Consider the following 22,264-nt stretch of genomic DNA (forward strand, 5'->3'; position numbering starts at 1 on the left):
TAAACTCCCAGCATGCCTCAGTTTTGTGGGGGGGGGGGGGAAGTACCAGAGGGCATGAACATAGACGAACATAGACTTGAGAGGGTGCAACCTATGACATTCAATGAACTCCATGAAATGGATTTTACAGTAAGTACAAAAACTAAATTTTCCTTTTTTTGTTCATTAAAGGACACAGGAATACAGGCTACTGGTATGTCCTAAAGCAGTCCAACTGAGAGGTGGGGAACAGCAACCAAACAATAACAGGCCCACAAAAAACAAAAGAATCGGGGACTGCCTACAGCTCAAAAAAGCCACCTGAAGAACCTTACTGCTAAAGGTGGCATCAGATGAAGTCTAAACATCTTCCTGGTGAAATACAGCATATTTGAAGACCAGGTGGCAGAGTTGCTATTCAGTACCTTGATGCTGACTAGTCCAAGAAGCACTTACAAATCCTGCAGAGTGCTCCATAAAGGGTGAAACCTAAAAATCCTTGAGACCCTACATTTGAAGGGTAATCTGTCTGAGCCACCCAAGAAATGGTGGAATGAGAGACGGATTCTCTTTTACAGGGACCATCGGGAATGATAAAGAGCAAGTCAGTCACCTACAGTAAGAACTTCTTCCGGACAATGGAGTGTGGACAAAAAGGAATATACCTGATCGGTTCAAACAGCGGTCTCAGGAGTTTTTAAAAAAAACAAATTTAAGTCCGATAAAGTCATGGGGGGGCCCCATGGCAGACACCCTGTACTTAATCAGAGAGTAGGAAGCTAGTGGTCTATGGAACAAGATCGCAGGCACTGGGACTTGATGGTTCTGAGGCTAAATGCTGGTCTAGCCGCATTTGTAAAAAAAGTCTGGCTTCGTCCCACTGAAAAATTCCTGGGGTTGAACCTTCTAACCTCACTGAAAGAGAAGAATGCCTTCCATGTGCAGTAATAAAACTTTTTGAAAATAGATTTCCTAGCCTTAAGCATTATAGGGATTAATGATTGAGATATGCCTCTGTCCCTTAAAACCTGGGCTTCAACAATAATGGCATTAAATCCAGGGATAGTGAAGTAGGGGGTAAATCAGTCCTTGGGACAAAAAAAAAATCAGGACAATTCAGGAGAGCCCTCTGAGCGTCTGCCAGGATTCTGATCAGGTTGACATAGGGACCATTACCCCAGATAAAGGTGCTGCTAGCTAAGGTACTCTGTTTGCCAATTGTCTACAACTGGAATGTAAATGCTTGGTAAAGCCATAACGTCATGTGCTACTCAGGACAGGATCCTTTCTACCTCTCATGCTATGGTGAGACTTCTGTCTTCTCAATGATGATTTATGTACAGCAGGATTCCGGAGACACCAGGCATGAGGCAACATGGTCCTCGGTGCCAGAAGAATCAGTTAGTCCAAGTTAGTGTGTGACACAGGTTGGAACTGAGCAAATGGGGTTTGGGGGACTTGGAAGTTCAAGGGTTGCAGGCAGCCTGGGAACCAACCAGGACATGGCTTTGAAAGTTGAGGTCTGGGAGTAAAAAAAAAAACAACCTGTTCAAACAGTTTTTTATAGCTGGGGGAGTTAGCTTTAAATGCTCTACAATTAAGGAATCACGTGCATGTGTGTGACACTTCACCTAGCGCTCAGTCCCTGATGTCAGTGCTCAGTCCCTCAGTATTGTAATAACCTCTTCCACTGTATACCGACAGTGGGGATTTTAAATGATGCAAAATGGGCCGTAGTAACATGGTCTACTCACAAAGTTTGTTTCTAGAGGCAGGTCACAACTCATGTTGTGCCACGGCTCTGGACCTGGAGAGCACTCTGTGGCTAACCTAGTACACTCAGGTCTAGAAGTACCACAATGCAAAACCCAGTGCCTGAAGGTCACATTCAAAGTTAGCCCCACAAATTTCAGTCCAGGTGGGTCTGGGTACAGCCTCCAAAGCCAGTGCTGAGAAGACACTAATCCAGATAAGCTTTATATAGAGACCTCTTCAAGCAGCACTATAACAAGAATCTTGACTGAAAGCCATATTAAACCCAAAAGCAAACATTTTATTGCAGCTTGCCACTTCTTAGATGTAATGGAGGCATTAGCCTTCTTTTTTATGCTTTCTTTTATTTTCACTTGGTAATCCAGCCAGTAAGTCTGTTGTTTTACAGAACAAGCTCTCATGTAAATTTAGCAGTTACGGTGTTGAGGCAAACCATTTACTGTTGACAGGGGTGCTTACAAATGATCAGGTTTAATTTATTCAATTAAAACTTTTATCCCAAATTAAAAAAAAACTTAAGTGTGATGGTTTGTTAACTGCAGTGTAAGCTGGAATTCAGCTTCAGTTTGTAAGTGTACTTAAATCTGCTAGTACATCTAACACTCCCCTTCTCCCAGATTTCTGCTGTCCGAAGGTGCCCCCTATGCTCCTTCATTCAGAGTGGAGGCACTCTAATACAGGAGGTGTGTTACTGGCCAGATCAGCCACATCTAAGCACTGGTAAGCTGCGATATTTTACATATTTTGGCTTTTGGTTTAATACTACTTAAAGAAACTTGTTTGAAGAACAAAAAATAGAAGCTAGCTGCTGAGCACAGAAAAAGCATCCATCCTCCCTGAACACTAGCAAGAAACTGAGGAATGCTGGGAGGTAGGTGACAATATAACCAGACAGTCTTTGAATTCCTGAGGCACTCAATGAATAAGAAATGATTGAGTGAAAATTATTTCCCTATTTGAAGCAAATATAATCCCAACTTCCTCTAAATCAACTGTGAATTTAAAAAAAGAGCTTTGCAGAACTGAAACATGAATGTAATTATGTAAAAGTTAAACTCTTAAACTACAAGACATTATACCTGAGTATTATTTGATGCTTTAGTGTACTGTTATTCTTTTAATATCAGTATAATGGAAGATAACCACTGACCATGACGGCGGCTCTCCATAGCACAGGCTTGGTCTTCTTCCATGATGCTAAGGCGAGTAGGCCGGGACCAAGGCCACGTCCACTCCCATGTTTCTATTCGCCCACTCCCAAGCCAGTAAGACCTCTGGAATGGGAAGTACCAGGGCCTGGGAAGCCCATACATCCCTGTAACACAAGGAATAGTTTTTCAGTATTCTATTTATATTTATTTTTCTTAATACAAAAGAATATTCATTCATGTTTTTTGTCATCCTGAAGGTTCGGCTCTAAAATTTCTATTTTTCTATGGGAAATCTTCACATATCCTGTGACAGTCTATGTCATAAATCACAGTACCTTCAAAACAGGCCACACGTTTCAATATGATTATTCAAGTTCTTTACAATCTCTTTAGATTTTCTAAAAATGATGTTGAATAAAGGCTTACATAAATAACACATTCATATTATATCTCATCAGTTAGACCTTTACACTATATAGTTGATGGCTTATCAGTGAATAGCTGCTCCTTTGCTGTCCAATGAGCAGGTTGTGGACCAATAAGCGACACCGTTTTATTTTTTAACTTTAACCGAAAAAGTGATGTAATCCTTCTAGCAGAGCTGTACTTTGCGACAAGGCCATGGATCTCCGTAATGCGGATTCCGTTCCAGTTGCTATTGGAAATTGACCGCTAGGGAGGGAACCAAAACAATGACCCCCTTGGAGGTCAGGAGGTTACCGGGGGGACCTGTCAGCTGACCAGGCACCATGCCTAATGACTGGTTGCTTATGTATTGAACTTCTGCTTGGTTACTCTTAGCAACTACACTCCTCCTTCCTTGTCTTGCCAAGTTAACACTGTTAGTGGTGGTGTTACTTCATAACCCATTTGTGCTTGTTCAGATCAGGCTTGGAATGGTTAACATAACTTTTATAAAAAAATTGCAGCGTAACAATTCAATGTGAACAACGTCTTTGTCCCTAAACTAACTGCAGTTGTGTGGCTGTCTAGGCATACCTCTATGAGGTGATAGTCTATCTCTGCATCCTCCATGGATTGGATATCCTCTTGAAAATTCCAGTGCCTTCAATGAACTGCAAGAAGCTGCAGTCCTCAAACCACGAACCATGAGTAGAACAGAACCAACCAAGAGCCCTGGACCTCATCCTTCCCCTTTTTAGAGCACAGGTGGGCTGGCTGGGACCAAAATGCCCAAGAACTGAGCTCACACCACATAACCCTTTCCCCTGGCCTGGGTCAGCCGCTAACTCACTAAGGCCAATATTTTCAACCTGCCTACAAGCTATCTAGTAGCGCTTTTGTATTGCGGTTTTGTCTGAAGTTCAGCCTTAAGTCTAAAGGAGTTTGTACACTTAAATTGTAACGTGTCTGGCATAGGACAACTTCCAGGTAATCTTTTTCTCATTTTATGAATTTCTATATATGTCCCAGTGATGAGACTACTATAGATCAGAGCAGAAACATGCTTTTTTTTTTAGAGATTCTTTGGCATGTCACTTTTTAGGCTTTTGTGAACATATCAGTTTTATTTGGGTCTACCTTGCTGACTAGTAAAATGTCACAAAACAAAATGTAACCCAGGTAGGGTACTTGGCAAGAAGCCCAATGTTTACCTGGATGAACAGCTTCAATGTACCAAGTCAGAACGCCATACACCATTGCGTCTATAACAAGCATCATCATAGACAACATAAGGTTGAAGTCATCTCCTTCCACTGGGGACTGACTGAGGGTTTTCCATTGTATGCCAACTCCAGCCACCTCATAGAGCGCAAAGTACTTGGAGCCGAGACCAAAGGCTGTTGTAGACATGAGAGACTGTGTAGGAAAGAGCACAATTAAAGGTTTTAGCAGACTGGGATATCAAAGAACCATAGCTTCCTAGCTTTAATCCATGTATTAACATCATCACAGCCATTGTCAAGCTTTGCCTGTAAGCTGGATGGAGTGTTTTTAGGGAAAAAGTACCAGTGACTTGGTCAGCATGGTACCTGGTGCAGCTACATTCAGCTGTATATGAATCTGTGTATCACTGGGTCTTCAGTGCAAAATCCTTTCCGGTCTTCAGAGAGATCCAACATATAATCTGAAATAGCTGGTCAAGGGCATACTGCAAAACCTAACTTTCGTTTCTGATAGAAGCCCAAATGAACCCTAAGAATTTATTACTGTAAAGGATGCAGACTGCATATGCAGTAAAATACCATTCTTTTATTTGTAAGCGGTGCAGGGAGCATAAGGGAGTCGGACAGCGGCTCTTTCATGCAAAGTAATGGCCCAGTTATTCTGTGGTTAAAAACATCACCCCCCCCCCCCCCCCCCAAAAAAAAAGTTACACTAGTCAGCAGTGGTAGCAAGAGATCTATTGATTGATGCACAGTTTAGAAAAGGGGGGGGGGGTACAAGACCTCGGGAGAGCCAGGCAGGACAGAGCCTGTTGTCTGACTCTCCAGCTTACGTCAGTACAGGGCATTGTAACATCATAACCCTTGCTGCAGAACACATAAGTTAAATAAAGAGTAAAAGAAGTGGAGATTTATTACTGAATATGCATACTGGAGGCATTCAATTAAATTATAAGGGTTCAATTAAGCTTTATTATATCTGTCAGGTTTTTTTGTGTGCGACCCCACTGAGGAGTCAACCGTACAGCTAAAGAGAAGTCTGGGAGTCACCAAGGCTGAAAGGCATGGCCAGCAATAAAGACATGGTCATCCTTCCCCACTGTCCTGAAAATGTGTATATGTCTGTCCCCATTTGAGAGATTTCCCATCACAGAAAGTGCAGAGAAGTCCCCCCAAGGGGGAAACAAGCAGCAATAAAGGCCGACAGAGGCTGAAATGTATTAATTTCCCTTCCATTTCTCCACTGTGTGCAATATCAGGACAGAGAAGTATTTGATGAGCAGAATAGGAAATACTCACAGCAATGCACTTTTCGAAGGCTGTGATCTTATCATGGGCCACTTCCTCTCTGATGGCCACATACATATAGGGAACGTAACTAAGGAAGTAGATGATTCCACCACAGGCAGAGGCCAGCTTAGCTTTGGAGTACAAAACAGACACCAGGAAGCTGCAAAAAGCAAAGGTTATGATGAGTGTCTAGCAAGCTATATTGTGAGCTATCATATTAAACATATGTTGTGATGTGTTCCATTAGCATCATTAAAAAGGGTATTTCAAATTAGTTCACCTCCTGTTTTTCCCAAGACCAGACCAATGAATTTATTGAGATAATTAAGCAAATAAACCGAGAGCAATCAGCCGTAGACAACCTTGTTACCATAATAAGAAGAGCCATTGTCCAGAGGAACCAGATATCACTGCAAAATTAAATCAAACTCTATTTTTATTGCATCATCTTTATATATGGCCATGTAGCATCTCAATATATGGCCATGTGTGCAGTTAGATAACTGGTAATGTCTGGAGCATTAGAAACAGATAAGCATTATCTAGTTGCTGACTGGTATGTACTTCAGCACAGCAGATGTACAGAGGGTAAAAATATAGGGTCAGCACACTGCCTGGATAGAATCTGGGGCCTGTGTGTATTCTGTAGTGTTGGGCTTTTGCTGTAAACTACATCCACAGTTGATACCATCAGGCTCTGCCTTTAGTTTCTGAAGATACTAATATCCAACCTCATTGGTCCTAAATGATCAGTCTACCTAAAGGTGATATTTTAGGAATAGGTGGAACCCTAATGAGCAGCGTCAACCCCTGCCTTGTTATATGTCCAACAATGAGATCATCCTCCTATCATTCCCAATTCTGTTCCTTCTCACTTGAGAGTTTTGGGTTTCGCCTGCCTTGTGAGACTTAAGCGGCATGAAGTTCAGCCCTATTCACTATATAGGAGTAGCCAGCACTTACAGGGTTAAACATCGGCGAAGGTCAAGGTTGTGCTACTGAGCTAAGTAAGCAGCTTGGGTATGGGGGGGGGGGCGTTTAGCATAGATCAGTTTTGCAGAGTGGGCAAGTGAGCCTTAAGCCGGGTACACATGCGCCGAATGTCGGGGGACAACAAAACCCATCCGACATTCGGCCCCTGTGTGTGTGCTGGTCTGTGCGACAGAAGCCAGATATTTGGCCAGCTTCTGTCGGACAAGCATGCTGGAAAGCCAACATCTGACCGACTCCCGATGAGAACAACTCTCAGCCAATGGCAGATCAGGCTGATCGTAGTGTTCTTGGGGGGGTTGCGTATCCCTGTCAGAACACAACATCTTAGCTGGGGAGATAGCTGAACTAACCTCGCATGGTTAATACAAATGCTCCGACCGGAGTGGATAGTTTTATTTCGTTCAACCCACAGGGTTGAATGAAAAAAACGAATCGTGTATACCCAGCTTCAGTTTTGTTAAAGGTACATTTGTTTAAAAATAATATATCGTACAGATAGTCCTTAAAGTGTAGCTCCACTTAGCATTACTGTACATCTCCTTATTATAGAGTCAACACTTGCATGACATTCCTCACCAAAACATGATGGTAGCAACAGCGTAGATGGAGAGGAAGAGCCAGATGATAAAGACATTGCTGTGTTTGAGAACCTGGCCATATTTCAAGATGCCAGTCAGAGCTGTTACAGAGATAGAGAGCTGGACAAAGCCTGTAATGAACCAAGCAACCCAATGGACAGCATTATTCAGTCCCATCATCTTCATTACCTAGAAGGAGGACAGAAGACAATCAAGTTGCAACACTTTTAAAGCAGCCATCGACACCGAATAAATATCTAAATTGTTTAAGGAGTCCAAAGCACAGCAATAAAGGGAATAACTAAAGGTTCTTGCTAACAAATGACATAATTAAAGTACTCCATAGTGTGGTTGATAATGACCCCTGAAGGTGCTAAAGTATCCAACCAAACCTGGGAACATAGCTATGGGAATCTCCAACGTTCACCAATTCTGAGTTCTAGCTCACCTTGTCCCTGCTATCCAAAAACCAAACCTATTACCTCTAATGAATCCCAATCATGCATTACAAATTTTCTATGAAGCATGAAAAAAATGCTTCAGCTAGATCGTTCGGTTTCAAGGCTTGCCTAAATATCGCCTCTACCAACAGGTATCAGAGCAATAAAAGGTTAAGTTCTGATTGTTTTTTTTTTGGTTACTACACGTCACTAAATCTCATTTATTCCAGTTGTTGACTATATGGTAGACATCACACATGAAACAAACAATAATACAGTAAATGATGTGAGGTTATGTAAAACTCTTGCCACATTTTCCAATAGCTTACCTCCTTCAGGCGATGTTCCTTCTCTGCCACAATGTGCTGGATCATCATCGCCACCGAGTACACCCAAGAGATGACCATACACAGCGGCATCATGTGTTCAATCACAAACAGGAAGCTGTGATGACATTTAAAATCGTATTATTTTTTTAAAGCCTATGCACGACATGCTCGGAGAACCACTCAAAATTGATTCTATGGTATAGCTAACAATGGAACTTTATGTCATGGGTATAGGACTATGGTTGTAATCACAAAAGAGACCCGTAGGAGGAGATTTACTGACACTGGAGAGTGCAAAATCTGGTTCAGCTGAGCATACCCACTTGCTGTCTGCCACATAGCAGTTTTACTGCTACAGGGCGGCAGCTGTGTACCGGATCACGTGTATATATACGTGATCCATCTCTTCCGGGTAGGGGGCTCGCTCTCGCTGTGATTATAGACAGCAGAAGCCGATCATTGGGTACCGTGGACTCGATGTCCATCAGCACCTGCCAATCACTCGTTACAGAGGAAGAACAACAGTCTGCCAGTAGGGAAGGCATGGATCCTTATTTCCTGTAAAGCAGGGACACGGATTCATGCCTTCCCCCAGTAAAAGCACCTCCCACACAGTAGACACACACAGGTTAGGCACACAGTTAGCCCTTTGATCACCCTGAAGTTAACCCCTTCCTAGCCAGTGTCATTAGTACAGTGACAGTGCATATTTTTTTTAGCATTGATCACTATTTGTGTCATTGGTTCCCAAAAAGGGTCAGACGTGTCAATTAGTGTCAGAATGTCCGTCACAATAATGCAGCCCCACTATAAGCAGCAGTTCACGACTTATAAAAATATCCCATAGTTTGTAGAAACCCTAACTCAAAATTTTTTTTTTTTTTTACCAAAAATATGTATCAGAATACATATTGACCTAAATTGATGAATTCGATTTTTTTAATTTTTTTTATTGGATAGGTTTTTTATCAGAAAGAAAAAAATGTTTTTTGTTTATAGAGCAAAACAGAGGTGATCAAATACCACCAAAAGAAAGATCTATTTGTGGGGAAAAAAAGGACACAGTTTGGATACAGTGCCACATGACCACACAATTGTCAGTAAAGGTAACGCAGTGCCGTATCGCAAAAAATGGCCTGGTCAGGAAGGGGGGTAAATCTACCGGAGGGCAAGTGAATAGTAACCAATTAGCTTCCAGGTTTTATTGCCAAAGCCTAATTGAACAAGCTGATGTTAGATGCTGATTGGTTACCATGCACAGCGGCACCAAATTCTGAGTGCTCCAATTGTAGTAAATCTCCCCCATAGTGTGTGTTTCTAGTGCATCTTTAGCAATACTGCACAATGAATCCGTAAAATAAGACCCAATTCACTGAAGAGTGGGAAAGATAAACAGGAGGCACTTGAGGATTGAATTAGCTATGCTAAAAAAGTGGATGCCCCAACTGGCCAGCTTAGAACTAATGATCTTTATTAGACCTGAAATCTGAACGTGCCCTACCTCCTAGGATACCAAGCTAAAAGTAGGCACTTTTTCTGTGTGAAGTGGTATAGCCGGAAAGAAGCATGTTCATCTACATTTTTTTGGTCTCCTGTCCAGACCCGGTGGTCAGGGCTTATACCTCATAGGTGTGCTGTGTCCTCTAATAAACATTCAGAGAAATTCTTCCTATAACATTTTTTGAGGCTACTTAAACATTCCTACTGCTGTTCAATATACAGAGTATGTGTGTTTAAGAGACTCCACACACATGTGTTAGGAGTAGGGCTGGCCATAGATGGTATTTTTTTTTTTCTCATTCACGAGCAGGTTGATGGCGGTACCCCCACCGCCCCCCCCCCCCCCCGTCGAGCTTTTGTATTTTGACAGCGGGGAGAGTTCCCCACTGTCAAAATACAGTGATCAGTGTTGCCGACTAGAGCACGCAGCACTAATTGAGCCTTTTTCAACCAGGGTGCCCTGGGGTGCCTTGAGGCTTCTTCAGGGGTGCCTTGGCAAAATGTCTAAAAATTGCCCAAAGATCATATTAAAGCCTATCTTTTAGTTACACAAAGCCACACAGTGCACCACCATTATGACCTTCTAGCCGCCAGCATCCTAACAACCAATGACATCAGTTGATAAGGGGGATGTTGGTTGTCTGCACAGCATCCTTGTTTTATTCTCCCTGCCTCTCTCCGCCAGCGCTGGGGTCACATTAGCTGAGCAATCGCGAAAAAGTGTGCAGAAGTGTATTTGATTTGGAGAAATAAATCACCTCTAATGTTGGCCGTCCTACATGTTGCTGCATTATGTAAAACTATTAGAATAACTTTTTACATTTTAGAATGGGGTGCCTCGAGGATGTCCATAATTTTAAAGGGTGCCTTGACTGAAAAAAGGTTGAGAAACACTGTACTAATTGACTAAAACAAACTCGACAGGCTGGTTGTTCAGTCAATCGAGAGACACTGACTTCTGTACAAGCAGCCTGCCCAGAGATGCTGTGTTATCCAATAAATGCTCTGAGAAATTTTTCCTATAATTTATTCCTTCCCTACTAAACTGGCTAAATATCTTTGCTGGCTTAAGTATTTACTATCCGGTAAAAGCTAGAACATATAATGATTTTGCAACATCTCACAATGCAAGTGTATGGGTCAACGATTACATGAAAATCATCACTCATTATCATCAATCATCCACTCCTTGCATGGCTGATATATAATAGTTGTTAAACAATTTGGCAGCTCCATCGTACTCCCTTATCTACCCCACCTGTATAAATCTCTACATATAATACATTGCCAAAAGTATAAAAGAGCAGTACTGAAAAAAAATTCAAGAGTAATCAATTATTACTTTAAAGCCCAAATCCAGGCACACATTTGTTTTTGTTAGCTTTGCATAGACTTGGAAAAAGGAAATATATACCAATCAGCCATAACGTTATGACCATCCCCCTAATATTAAGTATGGTAGGTCCCCCTTTTGCCATCAGACAGCCCTGACTCATCGAGGCATGGACTCCACTAGTAAAAGCATCAAACTGCTCCTGCCAACTTGCCTTCTTCCCATAGTGCATCCTGATTTTATCTCTTCCCCTGGTAAATGACGCTCATGCACCCGGCCATCCACATAATATATAAGAAAAGTCATCAGATTAGGCCACCTTCTTACATTGCTCTCTGGTCCAGTTCTGGTGCCCATGTGTCCATTGTAGCTGCTTTTGCTTGTGGACACGGGTCAGCACGGGTACCCTGACTAGTCTGCGGCTACGCAGCCCCATATGTAACAAACTGCAATGCACTGTGTGGTCTGACACCTTCCTATTGGAACCAGCATTAACTTTTTCGCAATCTGAGCTACAGTAGCTTGTCTGTTGGATCACACTACTCTTGCCAGCCTTCCTTTCCACGTGCATCAATGAGCTTTGGCTGCCCATGAACCTGTCGGTGGTTCACCAGTTTTCATTTTTTGGACCACTTTTGGTAGGTCCTGACCACTGCAGGCCAGGAACAACCTACAAGGGCTGAAGTTCTGGAGATCCTCTTTCCTAATTGTCTAGCCAAATCCTTACGCTTGCTCATTTTTTTTGCTTTCAACATATCAACTTCAAGGGCAACATGTTCACTTGATGCCTAATATATCTCACCCACTTTCAGGTGCAATTATCAAGAGATAATCAATGTGAGTCACGGTTATTGTCAGTGGTCAGAATGTTAGGGCTGATGGGTGTAAAGATCTGCTTAATAGAAAAAACTGAAAATGAACCACTAGAGGGAGCTCTGTATATGAGCACAGTCAGCCTCTCTCATTGAGAGACACCTGTCAGGACTCCACAAGTGTCACCTTTATCCTTCCTCCACTAATTGGCTAGGCAGTGATCTGGAACAAGCATGTGCATGTCAGGTGCTGGAATACCTCATCTGCATTCGTTTGTTCCAGGTCAGTGATTTTGGGTCCACTCACAATGCAATGTTGGCATTGAGCACAAATAAATGCACATGCATTGAGTTACTTACTCATCACGTGTGTAACAGGGATAAGGAAACATCTGGACATAATTCCCAGGTTCTACCACATCGCGACCCACAATGGTATTGATTATTGCCCTCTCCATCATATCTGCAAAGAGAATGGGTATAGGAAGTAACTTCTTTTTAAATATTATAAAACTGGTAATCTGAGGTCTTATACATAGACATGCATTTGGGAACATCAAGAAGCTAGATTAACCTATAGGCTCGGACATTCATTAACCACTTGGCGACTGCCGCAAGTACATATACTGCGGCGGTCAGCCCCTCACAGGCAAAGTGACGTATATATACGTCACTAGCCTGTGAGGCTCTGGGGAGCGAGCGCGCACCGCCGGAGGCGCGCTCCCGCTCCCGCGCAGTCACGGACCCTCCCATTACGCCCCTAGGGACACACATAACCCCTCCCTCTCAAATAAAGTTAACCCCTTCACTGCCAGTGTAATTTTACAGTAACAGTGCATATGTATAGCACTGATTACTGTAGTAATGTCACTGGTAACCCCAAAAGTGTCAAAAATCTCAGTCAAGGGTCCGATCTGTCCGCCGCAATGTCGCAGTACCGCAAAAAAAATCGCAGATCGCCATAATTACGCGTTAAAAAAAAACAACAAAAATGACAAAAATCTTTCCCTTTATAAGTAAACGCGATAACTTTTGCGCAAACCAATCAAAATACGCTTTTTGCGATTTTTTTTACCAAACATATATAGCGTAAAACAAATTGGCCGAAAATGTTAAAAAATTTTGATTTTTACATTTTTTTGGGGGAAATTTCATATAAAAAAATGGGAAAAATATTGTTATTTTTGCAAAATTGACGCTCTTTTTTTGTTTATAGCGCATGATCAAAAAAAAAAAATAAAATCGCACAGGTGACCAAATACCACCAAAAGAAAGCTCTGTTTGTGGGGAAAAAAAGACGTCAAATTGGTTTAGGTACAGCGTCGCACGACCGCGCAATTGTCCGTTAAAGTCACGCAGTGCCGAATTGCAAAATACCCCCTGGTCAAGAAGGGGGTAAAATCTTCCGGGGCTTAAGTGGTTAAGGGATAATATTTTGCAGACACCATGGGGTTGACTTACTAAAGGCAAATAGACTAGGCACTTTTGAAAGTGCAGTTGCTCCAGAGTTTAGTAAATGTGTCAAAGCTTCACTTTACAAAGAAAAACCAATCACATGCAAGGAAAAAAAAAAAAAAAAAAAAACGGAATTTGTGCTTGCACATGATTTGTGATGGAAGCCAGCAGAGCTCTCCCTCATTTACTAAGCTCTGGAGCAACTACACTTGCAGAGTGTAACTGCACTTTCAAAAGTGCACAGTAAATATGACTTTAGTAAATATCCCCCCATGTGTTGCTAACAATTAAAGGCTTCCAGTTAAGTAAAATGGTTACTTACCCATAAAGACTTAATGTGAATGTAGAACAAAACTTTTTTTTGAGTTTTGTATAGAATGTGTTCACCCTGATGGGGAGATTCCCCATCACTATCTGCCCTGATGACTATTGTCTCTGGTACAGAAAATTATGGGAAAAAGAGTGAAAATAACAGAAGAAAAATCTTCAAATAGGTAAACCTATTCTGGCGACGTCTACTGTATCTGGTAGGGGATAGACCCTTGCTTTGGAAAGATTTCCTCTTACTTCTGGCCACGTCCCTCGGACAGGAAGAAAAGGTAAATCTCCCCCATGGGACACAGACATTCCATATGCTTTCCAAAACTTTTCCAAAACTATAACAAACAAATTAGGCTTCATATATTCTTTAACATAGGCTATAAAAACACCTACATAGTTATTAATTTCATTATTCTGCTTTGCTGCTTGAAATGTACCAGGAAAAGCAGAGTCATGCTTTAACAGAGAAGGTTGGGATTTTTTTAATATTTTTTTTAAGAATCATACTTACCTATGTGGATGCAGCATCTGTCCCGCCGTGTCTGGCACTGAGAACCAAGTGATCAAACACCGCTAATCCCTCAGTTCTCAGTGCTCCACGAGCAGAGAGCTGGTGACTGTCAGTCACCGCTGTCTACTCTGCCCCCCCCCCCCCGAAGTGCTAAACTGGGGGGCGGGAGCGACCGGCTCAGGCTCTCTGCGGCTCACTAAGAGGCTGAGCCAGGTGCCAGTCCACCAGGGTTTTGGGCAGATCCAGATCATGATCTTTTACCGGCCTGGGCGCTCTGTGACATTAGCCGACAGCAGGCTTCAGCCCACTGTTTGCTGAAATAGGGCAGAAGAACTGCACTCTTGTGATCCACAGGAGAAATACAACCAAACAAGCTTTGGCTGTACGTCTCCTTTAATATTTTACACCACTAACTACTAAGCACAAATGTTTTCAGTACAGAAGGAAAGACTTAGACAATGAATATGCAATAATGACCTTGGATCCAGACAAAGCCGTATAGGAAGTAGAATCTTCCCCCGGTATTGGGGCCTGGCCTCCAGTAGGCCCGACGGATTTCATTCGTCTTTTCCGTAAAGCTGGAGTTTTGACGGATCTTGTACATGACATGAGGAGGAAGTGAGCCATCCGGCTTAGTCTGGAATACCACGCCTGCAAAATTAAATGTAAAACATTGTGATTGTGGCACCCTGTCGCTATGCTAACAGAAGTGAAGCACGTCCTACCTATAAAAGATTGTAAATACTCATCTTCCCTGCTGTCCACTGTCCAATGCCACTTTGAATCTGAGAAGGCTTCATGTGAATTCTACTGACAAACCGACACTTCTGGGAGTGTCGATCTCTTAGCTCCTCCACAGCTCTCTAGTTCCTTAACCACAACCAAGTGTGACCATAAGTATCTCACTGGGAGCTTCCTGCTGACCTTCAACCAGTCATTATAGGACTCTGAAGTTATATGAGGGCAGCAAGAGGAACAAGTGAGAGCTGTGGGGGGACCCCAGAGGTATCGGCTTATACTTCATATAAAGATCTCTCAGGTTCAGAATAGTGTTTTGTGGCAAGGGCAGAACATTTGGGAGGTATGGCACACACTGTTTGACAGCCAGGCTGTGCTGTATGGCTGCAAAGCATAACCAGGTGGACAACAATTTTCAAAGTTTGTAATTCTATTTCCTATCTACTGTATAGATTAAAGCTGGGCATACACATACAGACTATTTTCATTCAACCTTCAGGCTGAATAAAAACAAATCTGACAGCTTGGATGGCCAAGTGGCTATTTTATTTTGACAGTTGGCCCTGCAAAAACAAAATCCAATGAATGACTGCAGAAAGTCAACTTCGCGTAGGCCTCAGGATTGATGCACTAATAAGACTAGATAAGCTGGGTCATAGCAGATGTGGGCCACAGCTGCAAACTTGGAGACCATTCAGTAGCTGACTAACACATCACATAGTTATAGAAAGCAGAACTGCGAGAGCAAATATCACCTCTCAGATTAATCGTCAATATACCCATAATAATAATAATAATATATATATATATATATATATATATATATATATATATATATATATATATATATATATATATATATATATATATATATGTATGTATGTATGGATATATATATTAGGAATATATATATATATATATATATATATATATATATATATATATATATATAGACTGAAGGATATCGAGCAATCAAGCACTTTATTGAATTTTAAACCACGGTTATATTTATATTTTAGTGGACTCTTATGCACTTTACTTTGAATGCACTTTATGGACATTATATATTGCACCTAAGAGGAATATATATTGCACTTTAAGTGAGTTTATTGATTTATATGATGCACATTGTCACTTTATTTGATTTTATATAGCGCTGTATACATATTTGTCTATAGTTCATTTCTCCCGTTAGTGAAGGAGGTTCTATATAGCTGTTGTATTTTCCCAAATGATTGGGTCTTAACACTATACCACTTCATATTTAATTGCGCTGATCTACCTTTTTGCACAAATTTTGGAAAATTTAATGCTTCCAACTTTGTGGGAACAGTTTGGGGATGGCCCCTTCCTGTTCCGACATGACTGGGCACCAGTGCACAAAGCAAGGTCCATAAAGATATGGATGAGCGAATTTGGAGTGGAGGAACTTGACTGGCCTGCACAGAGTCCTAACCTCAACTCGATAGAACACCTTTGGGATGAATTAGAGCAGAGACAGCAAGCCAAGCCTTCTCAGCCAACATCAGTGCCTGACCTCACCAATGCGCTTCTGGAAGAATGGTAAAACATTCCCATAGACACACTCCTAACCCTTGTGGACATCCTTCCAAGAAGAGTTGAAGCTGTTATAGCTGCAAAGAGTGGGTCAACTCAATATTGAACCCTACAGAAGACGACTGGGATGACGTTGATCGATCAACTTAGGTACAACCAGCCTATCGGATTTTACATGCAATTATTGCCAGCAGCAGTTACAGCCGGTGGGGATGGCTCCTGGGAGAGATTCCACCATCAACACTCACTGTGACCCGTGGTGACAGGAATGACACACACTTTTCCTATGGCCGGCTTAAGGATTTCAGCCAAGCACTGAAAAGCAGAGCCAGCTGTCTATCATGATGCTGGGTGGATCCTGACACATTGTCAGGATCTTTTCATAACATGGTGTAACTCTGCCATGTCAGCTGACAGCAGGCTATTACATGCTATTAGCCGACTCTTAGTAAATGTACTCCTGTGATCAAACACTTGGCATACTTCTTTTTTAAAGTGAAAGAAAGGAAAAGCCTAAAAAGAAAAAGTCTAATTAGTCTTAAAAATGCACCCCCTCCCCACCTATCCTGCTTTGCCTGTATAAAAAAATATGTGTGTACTTGCCTATTTTTAATCTGCTCTGGTCTGGTCACATAATCCCACAGCTCCGATTCCCCTGTCTCAGTGAGCAGCTGCTGCAGAGGAGAGGAGGGACCACCGACAATGACTGGGCTATGGGATCCCATGGGTGACAACGCAGCTCCTAGAATTCCCAGTCGTTGTCAAGCACGCTCTCAGCAAGAGCTGCAGGATCATGTAACCAGACCAGACCAGATTCAAATAGGTAAAAACTCAGATCATTTTCATACAGGTTAGACAGGATAGGTAGGAGGAGGGAGGGAACATTTTTAAGAATAGTTAGACCTAGGCTTTTGTTCCACTTTAAAGGTTAAGCTCACCTTTTAGAACATGTTACACCTGTACTTAGGGTGTAACATGTAGCATGTAACATGTTCCAGCACAGCACACCCCCTTGACAGCAAGCAGGGATTCCTTTCCCAGCAGCCGCTGTCACATTTCAAATCCACATGGCTGCGCGGGGCTTCACCCGCACAGCCACGTCATTTATTCACATAGATTTGTGATTGAATAAACTACAAGTCGTGTGTCTTCCACCATGGCACTCAGACTTGTATTTTCAATGGACTGCGTGCATGCTGATCAGCACACTGGTAGTCCATTGACACTTCCTCCAGCTCTGTAGCTAGAAACCTGAAGAGGTACGGCACAGAGCTGTAGGCAGCATCTTCATGAGCCTGATTTTGCATTGACAATGCTTTGTAGTCCTGTAAAAAAAATGCATTTATTTCCTGCAAAATCATGTGCATTCATTTTTTTTATTTTTACATGAATTTTTTACATAGTTACATAGTTACATAGTAGGCGAGGTTGAATAAAGACAATAGTCCATCCAGTTCAACCTGTGTAGGTGTGTGTGACTGTAATCATCTAACATAGCCCTCAATCTCCTGATCCTTGAGATGTAAGTCTAAGAGTCTTTTGAAAGTCACCATACTACCCGCAGAAACCACCTCTTGTGGTAGACAATTCCACAATCTTGTAGCCCTAACAGTAAAGAACCCCCCACGTTGCCTGAGGTTAAAACGCTTCTCCTCTAATCGCATTGTATGTCCTCGAGTCCTCATGCAATTCCTTCGAATGAACAGCTTTTCTTCTAAGCTGAGATCCCCATTAAGATATTTATAAATTGCTATCATGTCCCCTCTCAGACGTCTTTTCTCCAGGGAAAATAAATCGAGCGATTGCAGCCGCTCTTCATAGGTAAGGTCCTCCAACCCCCTAATCAGTTTAGTTGCCCTTCTCTGGACTTTCTCCAGCTCCAACACATCCCTCCTGAGGACTGGCGACCAGAACTGGACAGAATACTCCAGATGCGGTCGGACCAGAGTTTTATAAAGTGGAGGGATTATAGTCTTATCTCTGGAATACATCCCTTTCTTTATGCATGCTAATATTCTGTTGGCTTTGGAAGCTGCCGCTTGGCATTGCATGCTGTTGCCTAATCTATCATCAACTAAGACTCCCAAATCTTTCTCCATTTTTGATTCCCCCAAGGGTTCCCCTCCTAACGTGTATTGTGTTTTTATGTTTTTGGTCCCCAAGTGCAAAACCTTACACTTCTCCACATTAAACCTCATTTGCCATGTCGTTGCCCACTCCGTAATTTTGTCCAGGTCATTCTGTAGGATATCTGCTTCATGCTGTGCAGTTATTGCCCTGGCCAATTTTGTGTCATCTGCAAAAACTGATAACGAACTACTGATCCCTTCCTCAATGCTGTTTATGAATAAATTGAACAAGGTTGGTCCCAGGACTGAGCCCTGGGGCACCCCGCTTACTACCTCAGACCAGTCTGAGTATGCGCTGTTTATTACTACCCTTTGGACACGGCCTTTTAGCCAATTCCGTATCCAAGAGCAAACCCTGCTGTCGATACCTGCAGACCTTATTTTATAAATTAAGCGCTTGTGGGGAACTGTATCAAACGCCTTAGCGAAATCCAAGTACACCACATCCACTGGTCTCCCCCTATCTAGCTCACAGCTCACTTCCTCGTAGAATGCTAAGAGATTGGTTTGACAAGAACGCCCATTTGTAAACCCGTGCTGGTTACTACTGATGATGTTGTTGTCTTTAGCATACTCTACGATATAGTCCCTTATCATCCCCTCCAAAAGTTTACATATTATTGATGTCAGACTGACAGGCCTATAATTTCCCGGGATATGTCTCTGGCCCTTTTTGAATATCGGAATCACGTTAGCCTTCCTCCAATCCCCTGGTACATCTCCTGTCCTAATACTGTCAGCAAAGATCAGGAACAGTGGTCTAGATATAACCATACTGAGTTCCTTGAGCACTCTCGGATGTACGCCATCCGGGCCTGGTGATTTGTTTGTGTTAAGTTTATCCAGTCTTTCCCTGATTTCCCCCTCTGTTAGCCATAGTGGCAAGTCCTGTGTATTACTACTAACCATACAGTCATGGTCAGTGTACCCTTCCTTTTCCTGCGTAAAGACTGACGAGAAAAAAGAATTCAGCACGGTTGCTTTTTCAGTGTCCTCTGTAACCATCCTCCCATCATCGTTAATTATGTGTGCAATATGCTCTGCCCTAGTTTTTTTGCTGTTGATATATTTAAAGAATTTCTTTGGGTTTTTTTTACTATCCTCCGCTATTTGTCTCTCAAAGTTGATTTTAGCCATCTTGATTTCGTGTTTACACTTCTTATTTTCCTCCTTGTATTGCTGGAAGGCCGATACTGTGCCCTCTGATTTATATTTCTTGAAGGCCAATTTTTTTCCCCTAATAAGTTTTTTAACGCTACGGTTTAGCCAGCCAGGTTTGGCTTTGTCTCTTCTAAATTTATTCCCCATAGGAATGCACTGCAAGATGCCTTTGCTTAATATTGTTCTAAAGCATTCCCATTTTTCCTCTGTGGTCAGTGATCCCAGGGTTTGGTCCCAGTTTACCCTTTCCATCAATGAGTACAATTTTGGAAAGTCTGCCCTTCTGAAGTTTAGGGTTCTTATGTTCCCCACTTGCCTTTTTATATTGTTATTTACACTAAATGTGATCATCCTGTGATCGCTAGAGCCCAGGTTGTCCTGGACTCCTACCTCCGAGATTATGTCTGGGTCATTAGTGATCAATAGATCCAGGATAGCATTCTCTCTAGTAGGGGAATCCACCAACTGCGACATGTAGTTATCCTGTAAGGTTTCCGTGAATAGCCGGGCCTTATGCGAGTGTGCAGTCCCCTCTTCCCAGTCAATGTCGGGATAATTGAAGTCCCCCAATATGATGACTGATCCTAGTTTTGCCGCTTTACCTATTAGTGCTAAAAATTCCAGCTCTACCTCCTCCCCTTGGTTAGGTGGCCTATAGCAAACCCCCACAACTACTTTTCCCTTATCTTCTTCCCTATCGAGTTCAACCCACACAGATTCTAAATCCATGCTCATCCCATCCGTAATGTCACTCCTTTCTAGCACCTTTATATTGTTCTTGACATAGAGACATACCCCTCCCCCTCTTTTACCAACCCTGTCCTTCCGGTACACCGAATACCCTTGGATATTGGCCAGCCAGTCATGTGAGGGGTCGAACCAAGTCTCCGCTATTCCCACAAGGTCTATGTCTTCCTCATGTACTAACATTTCCAACTCATCCATCTTATTAGCTAGGCTCCTGGCATTAGCATATACCCCTCTTAGTTTTACGGAAGTTAAACGTGATTGGCGGTTTTGTTTATTTCTGTTTGGTCTGCTGTTCTCCCGCACAGACCCGCCAATTGATGTTGTTGACCTACTGTCGCTGTTGACCCTACAACTGCCTTCAGTCCTCTGCTCCCTCCTGACTGATTCTACTTCTGAGCCCTCCCCCCCATCTCCTAGTTTAAAAGCCCCTCCAACTCGGTGGCCATCTTTCTCCTTTAAAAAAATGTTTTGTTTGTCAGTGTCCAATCCTCCTGTAGGTGGCAGTACAAACTCACATAGCCAAGAATCACTACTGTGATTCTACGCACAGATTCAACAAGGTGTTGGAAACATTCCTCAGAGATTTTGACACGTTAGCATCACACAGTTGCTGCAGATTTGTTGGCTGCACATCCATGATGCAAATCTCCCATTCCACCACATCCCAAAGGTGCTCTATTGGATTGAGATGTGGTGACTGTGGAGGCCATTGGAGTACAGTGACCTCATGGTCATGGTGAAGAAACCAGTGGTGAGATGATTTGAGCTTTGTGACATGGTGAATTATCCTGCTGGAAGGAGCCATCAGAAGATGGGTACACTGTAGTCATAAAGGGATGGACATGGTCAGCCACAATACTGAGGTAGACCGTGGTGTTTAAGCGATGCACAATTGGTACTAAGGGGCCCAAAGTGTGCCAAGAAAATATCCCCCACACCATTACACCACCATTACTAGCCTGAACCGTTGATACAAGGCAGGATGGATCCATGCTTTCATGTTGTTTACACCAAATTCTGACCCTACCATCTGAATGTTCCAGCTGAAATCGAGATTAATTTGACCAGGCAACGTTTTTCCAATCTTTCATTGTCCAATTTTGGTGAGCCTGTGTGAATTGTAGCCTCAGTTTCCTGTTCTTAGCTGACAGGAGTGGTATCCGGCATGATCGTCTGCTGCTGTAGCCCATCTGCTTCAGGGTTCGATGTGCTGTGCTTTCAGAGATTGTATTCTGCATACCTTGGTTGTATTTAAGTTACTGTTGCTTTTCTATCATCTGGAACCAGTTGCCCATTCTCCTTGACCTCCAACATCAACAAGGCTTTTTCGTCCACACAACTGCTGCTCACTGGATATTTTCTCTTTTTCTGACCATTCTCTGAAAACCCGAGAGATGGTTGTGTGTGAAAATCCCAGTAGATCAGTGGTTTTTGAAATACTCAGACCAGCCTGTCTGGCACCAACAACAATGCCACGTTCAAAGTCACTTAAAACCCTTTTCTTCCCTATTCTGATGCTTTGTTTGAACTTCAGCGAATCGTCTTCACCATGTCTAGATGCCTAAATGCATTGAGTTGCTGCCAAGTGATTGGCTGATTAGCAATTTGTGTAACCAAGCAATTGAACAGGTCCCCCCTGCACCAAATGATTTGGACCAGTGCACAGAGCAAGGTCCATAAGGACATGGATGAGTAATTTGGAGTGGAGGAACTGGACTGGCTTGGACAGAGTCCTGACCTCAACCCTATAGAACACCTTTGTGATAAATTAGAGCAGAGACTGCGAGTCAGGCCTTCACATCCAACATCAGTGCCTGACCTCACAGATGTGCTTCT

At 42.6% G+C, this 22,264-nt stretch overlaps 1 protein-coding gene across 1 annotated transcript in view; it reads right to left on the reverse strand.

Annotated features, from left to right (window-relative positions):
* ABCA2 (ATP binding cassette subfamily A member 2) overlaps positions 1–22,264 on the reverse strand; it is a 259,479-nt gene that overhangs the window by 50,640 nt on the left and 186,575 nt on the right. Inside the window, exons 14-20 of the mRNA XM_082263584.1 lie at positions 14,571–14,744; positions 12,167–12,269; positions 8,162–8,276; positions 7,391–7,581; positions 5,831–5,981; positions 4,520–4,724; positions 2,903–3,067 (exon numbers count right to left, since the gene is read on the reverse strand). Of these exons, the coding sequence (XP_082119710.1) occupies positions 2,903–3,067; positions 4,520–4,724; positions 5,831–5,981; positions 7,391–7,581; positions 8,162–8,276; positions 12,167–12,269; positions 14,571–14,744 (1,104 nt within the window). The remainder of the gene's footprint in view (positions 1–2,902; positions 3,068–4,519; positions 4,725–5,830; positions 5,982–7,390; positions 7,582–8,161; positions 8,277–12,166; positions 12,270–14,570; positions 14,745–22,264) is intronic.

Source organism: Pelophylax lessonae (genome assembly GCF_965119305.1).
Source record: "Pelophylax lessonae genome assembly, chromosome: 7".
Taxonomy (NCBI): domain Eukaryota; kingdom Metazoa; phylum Chordata; class Amphibia; order Anura; family Ranidae; genus Pelophylax; species Pelophylax lessonae.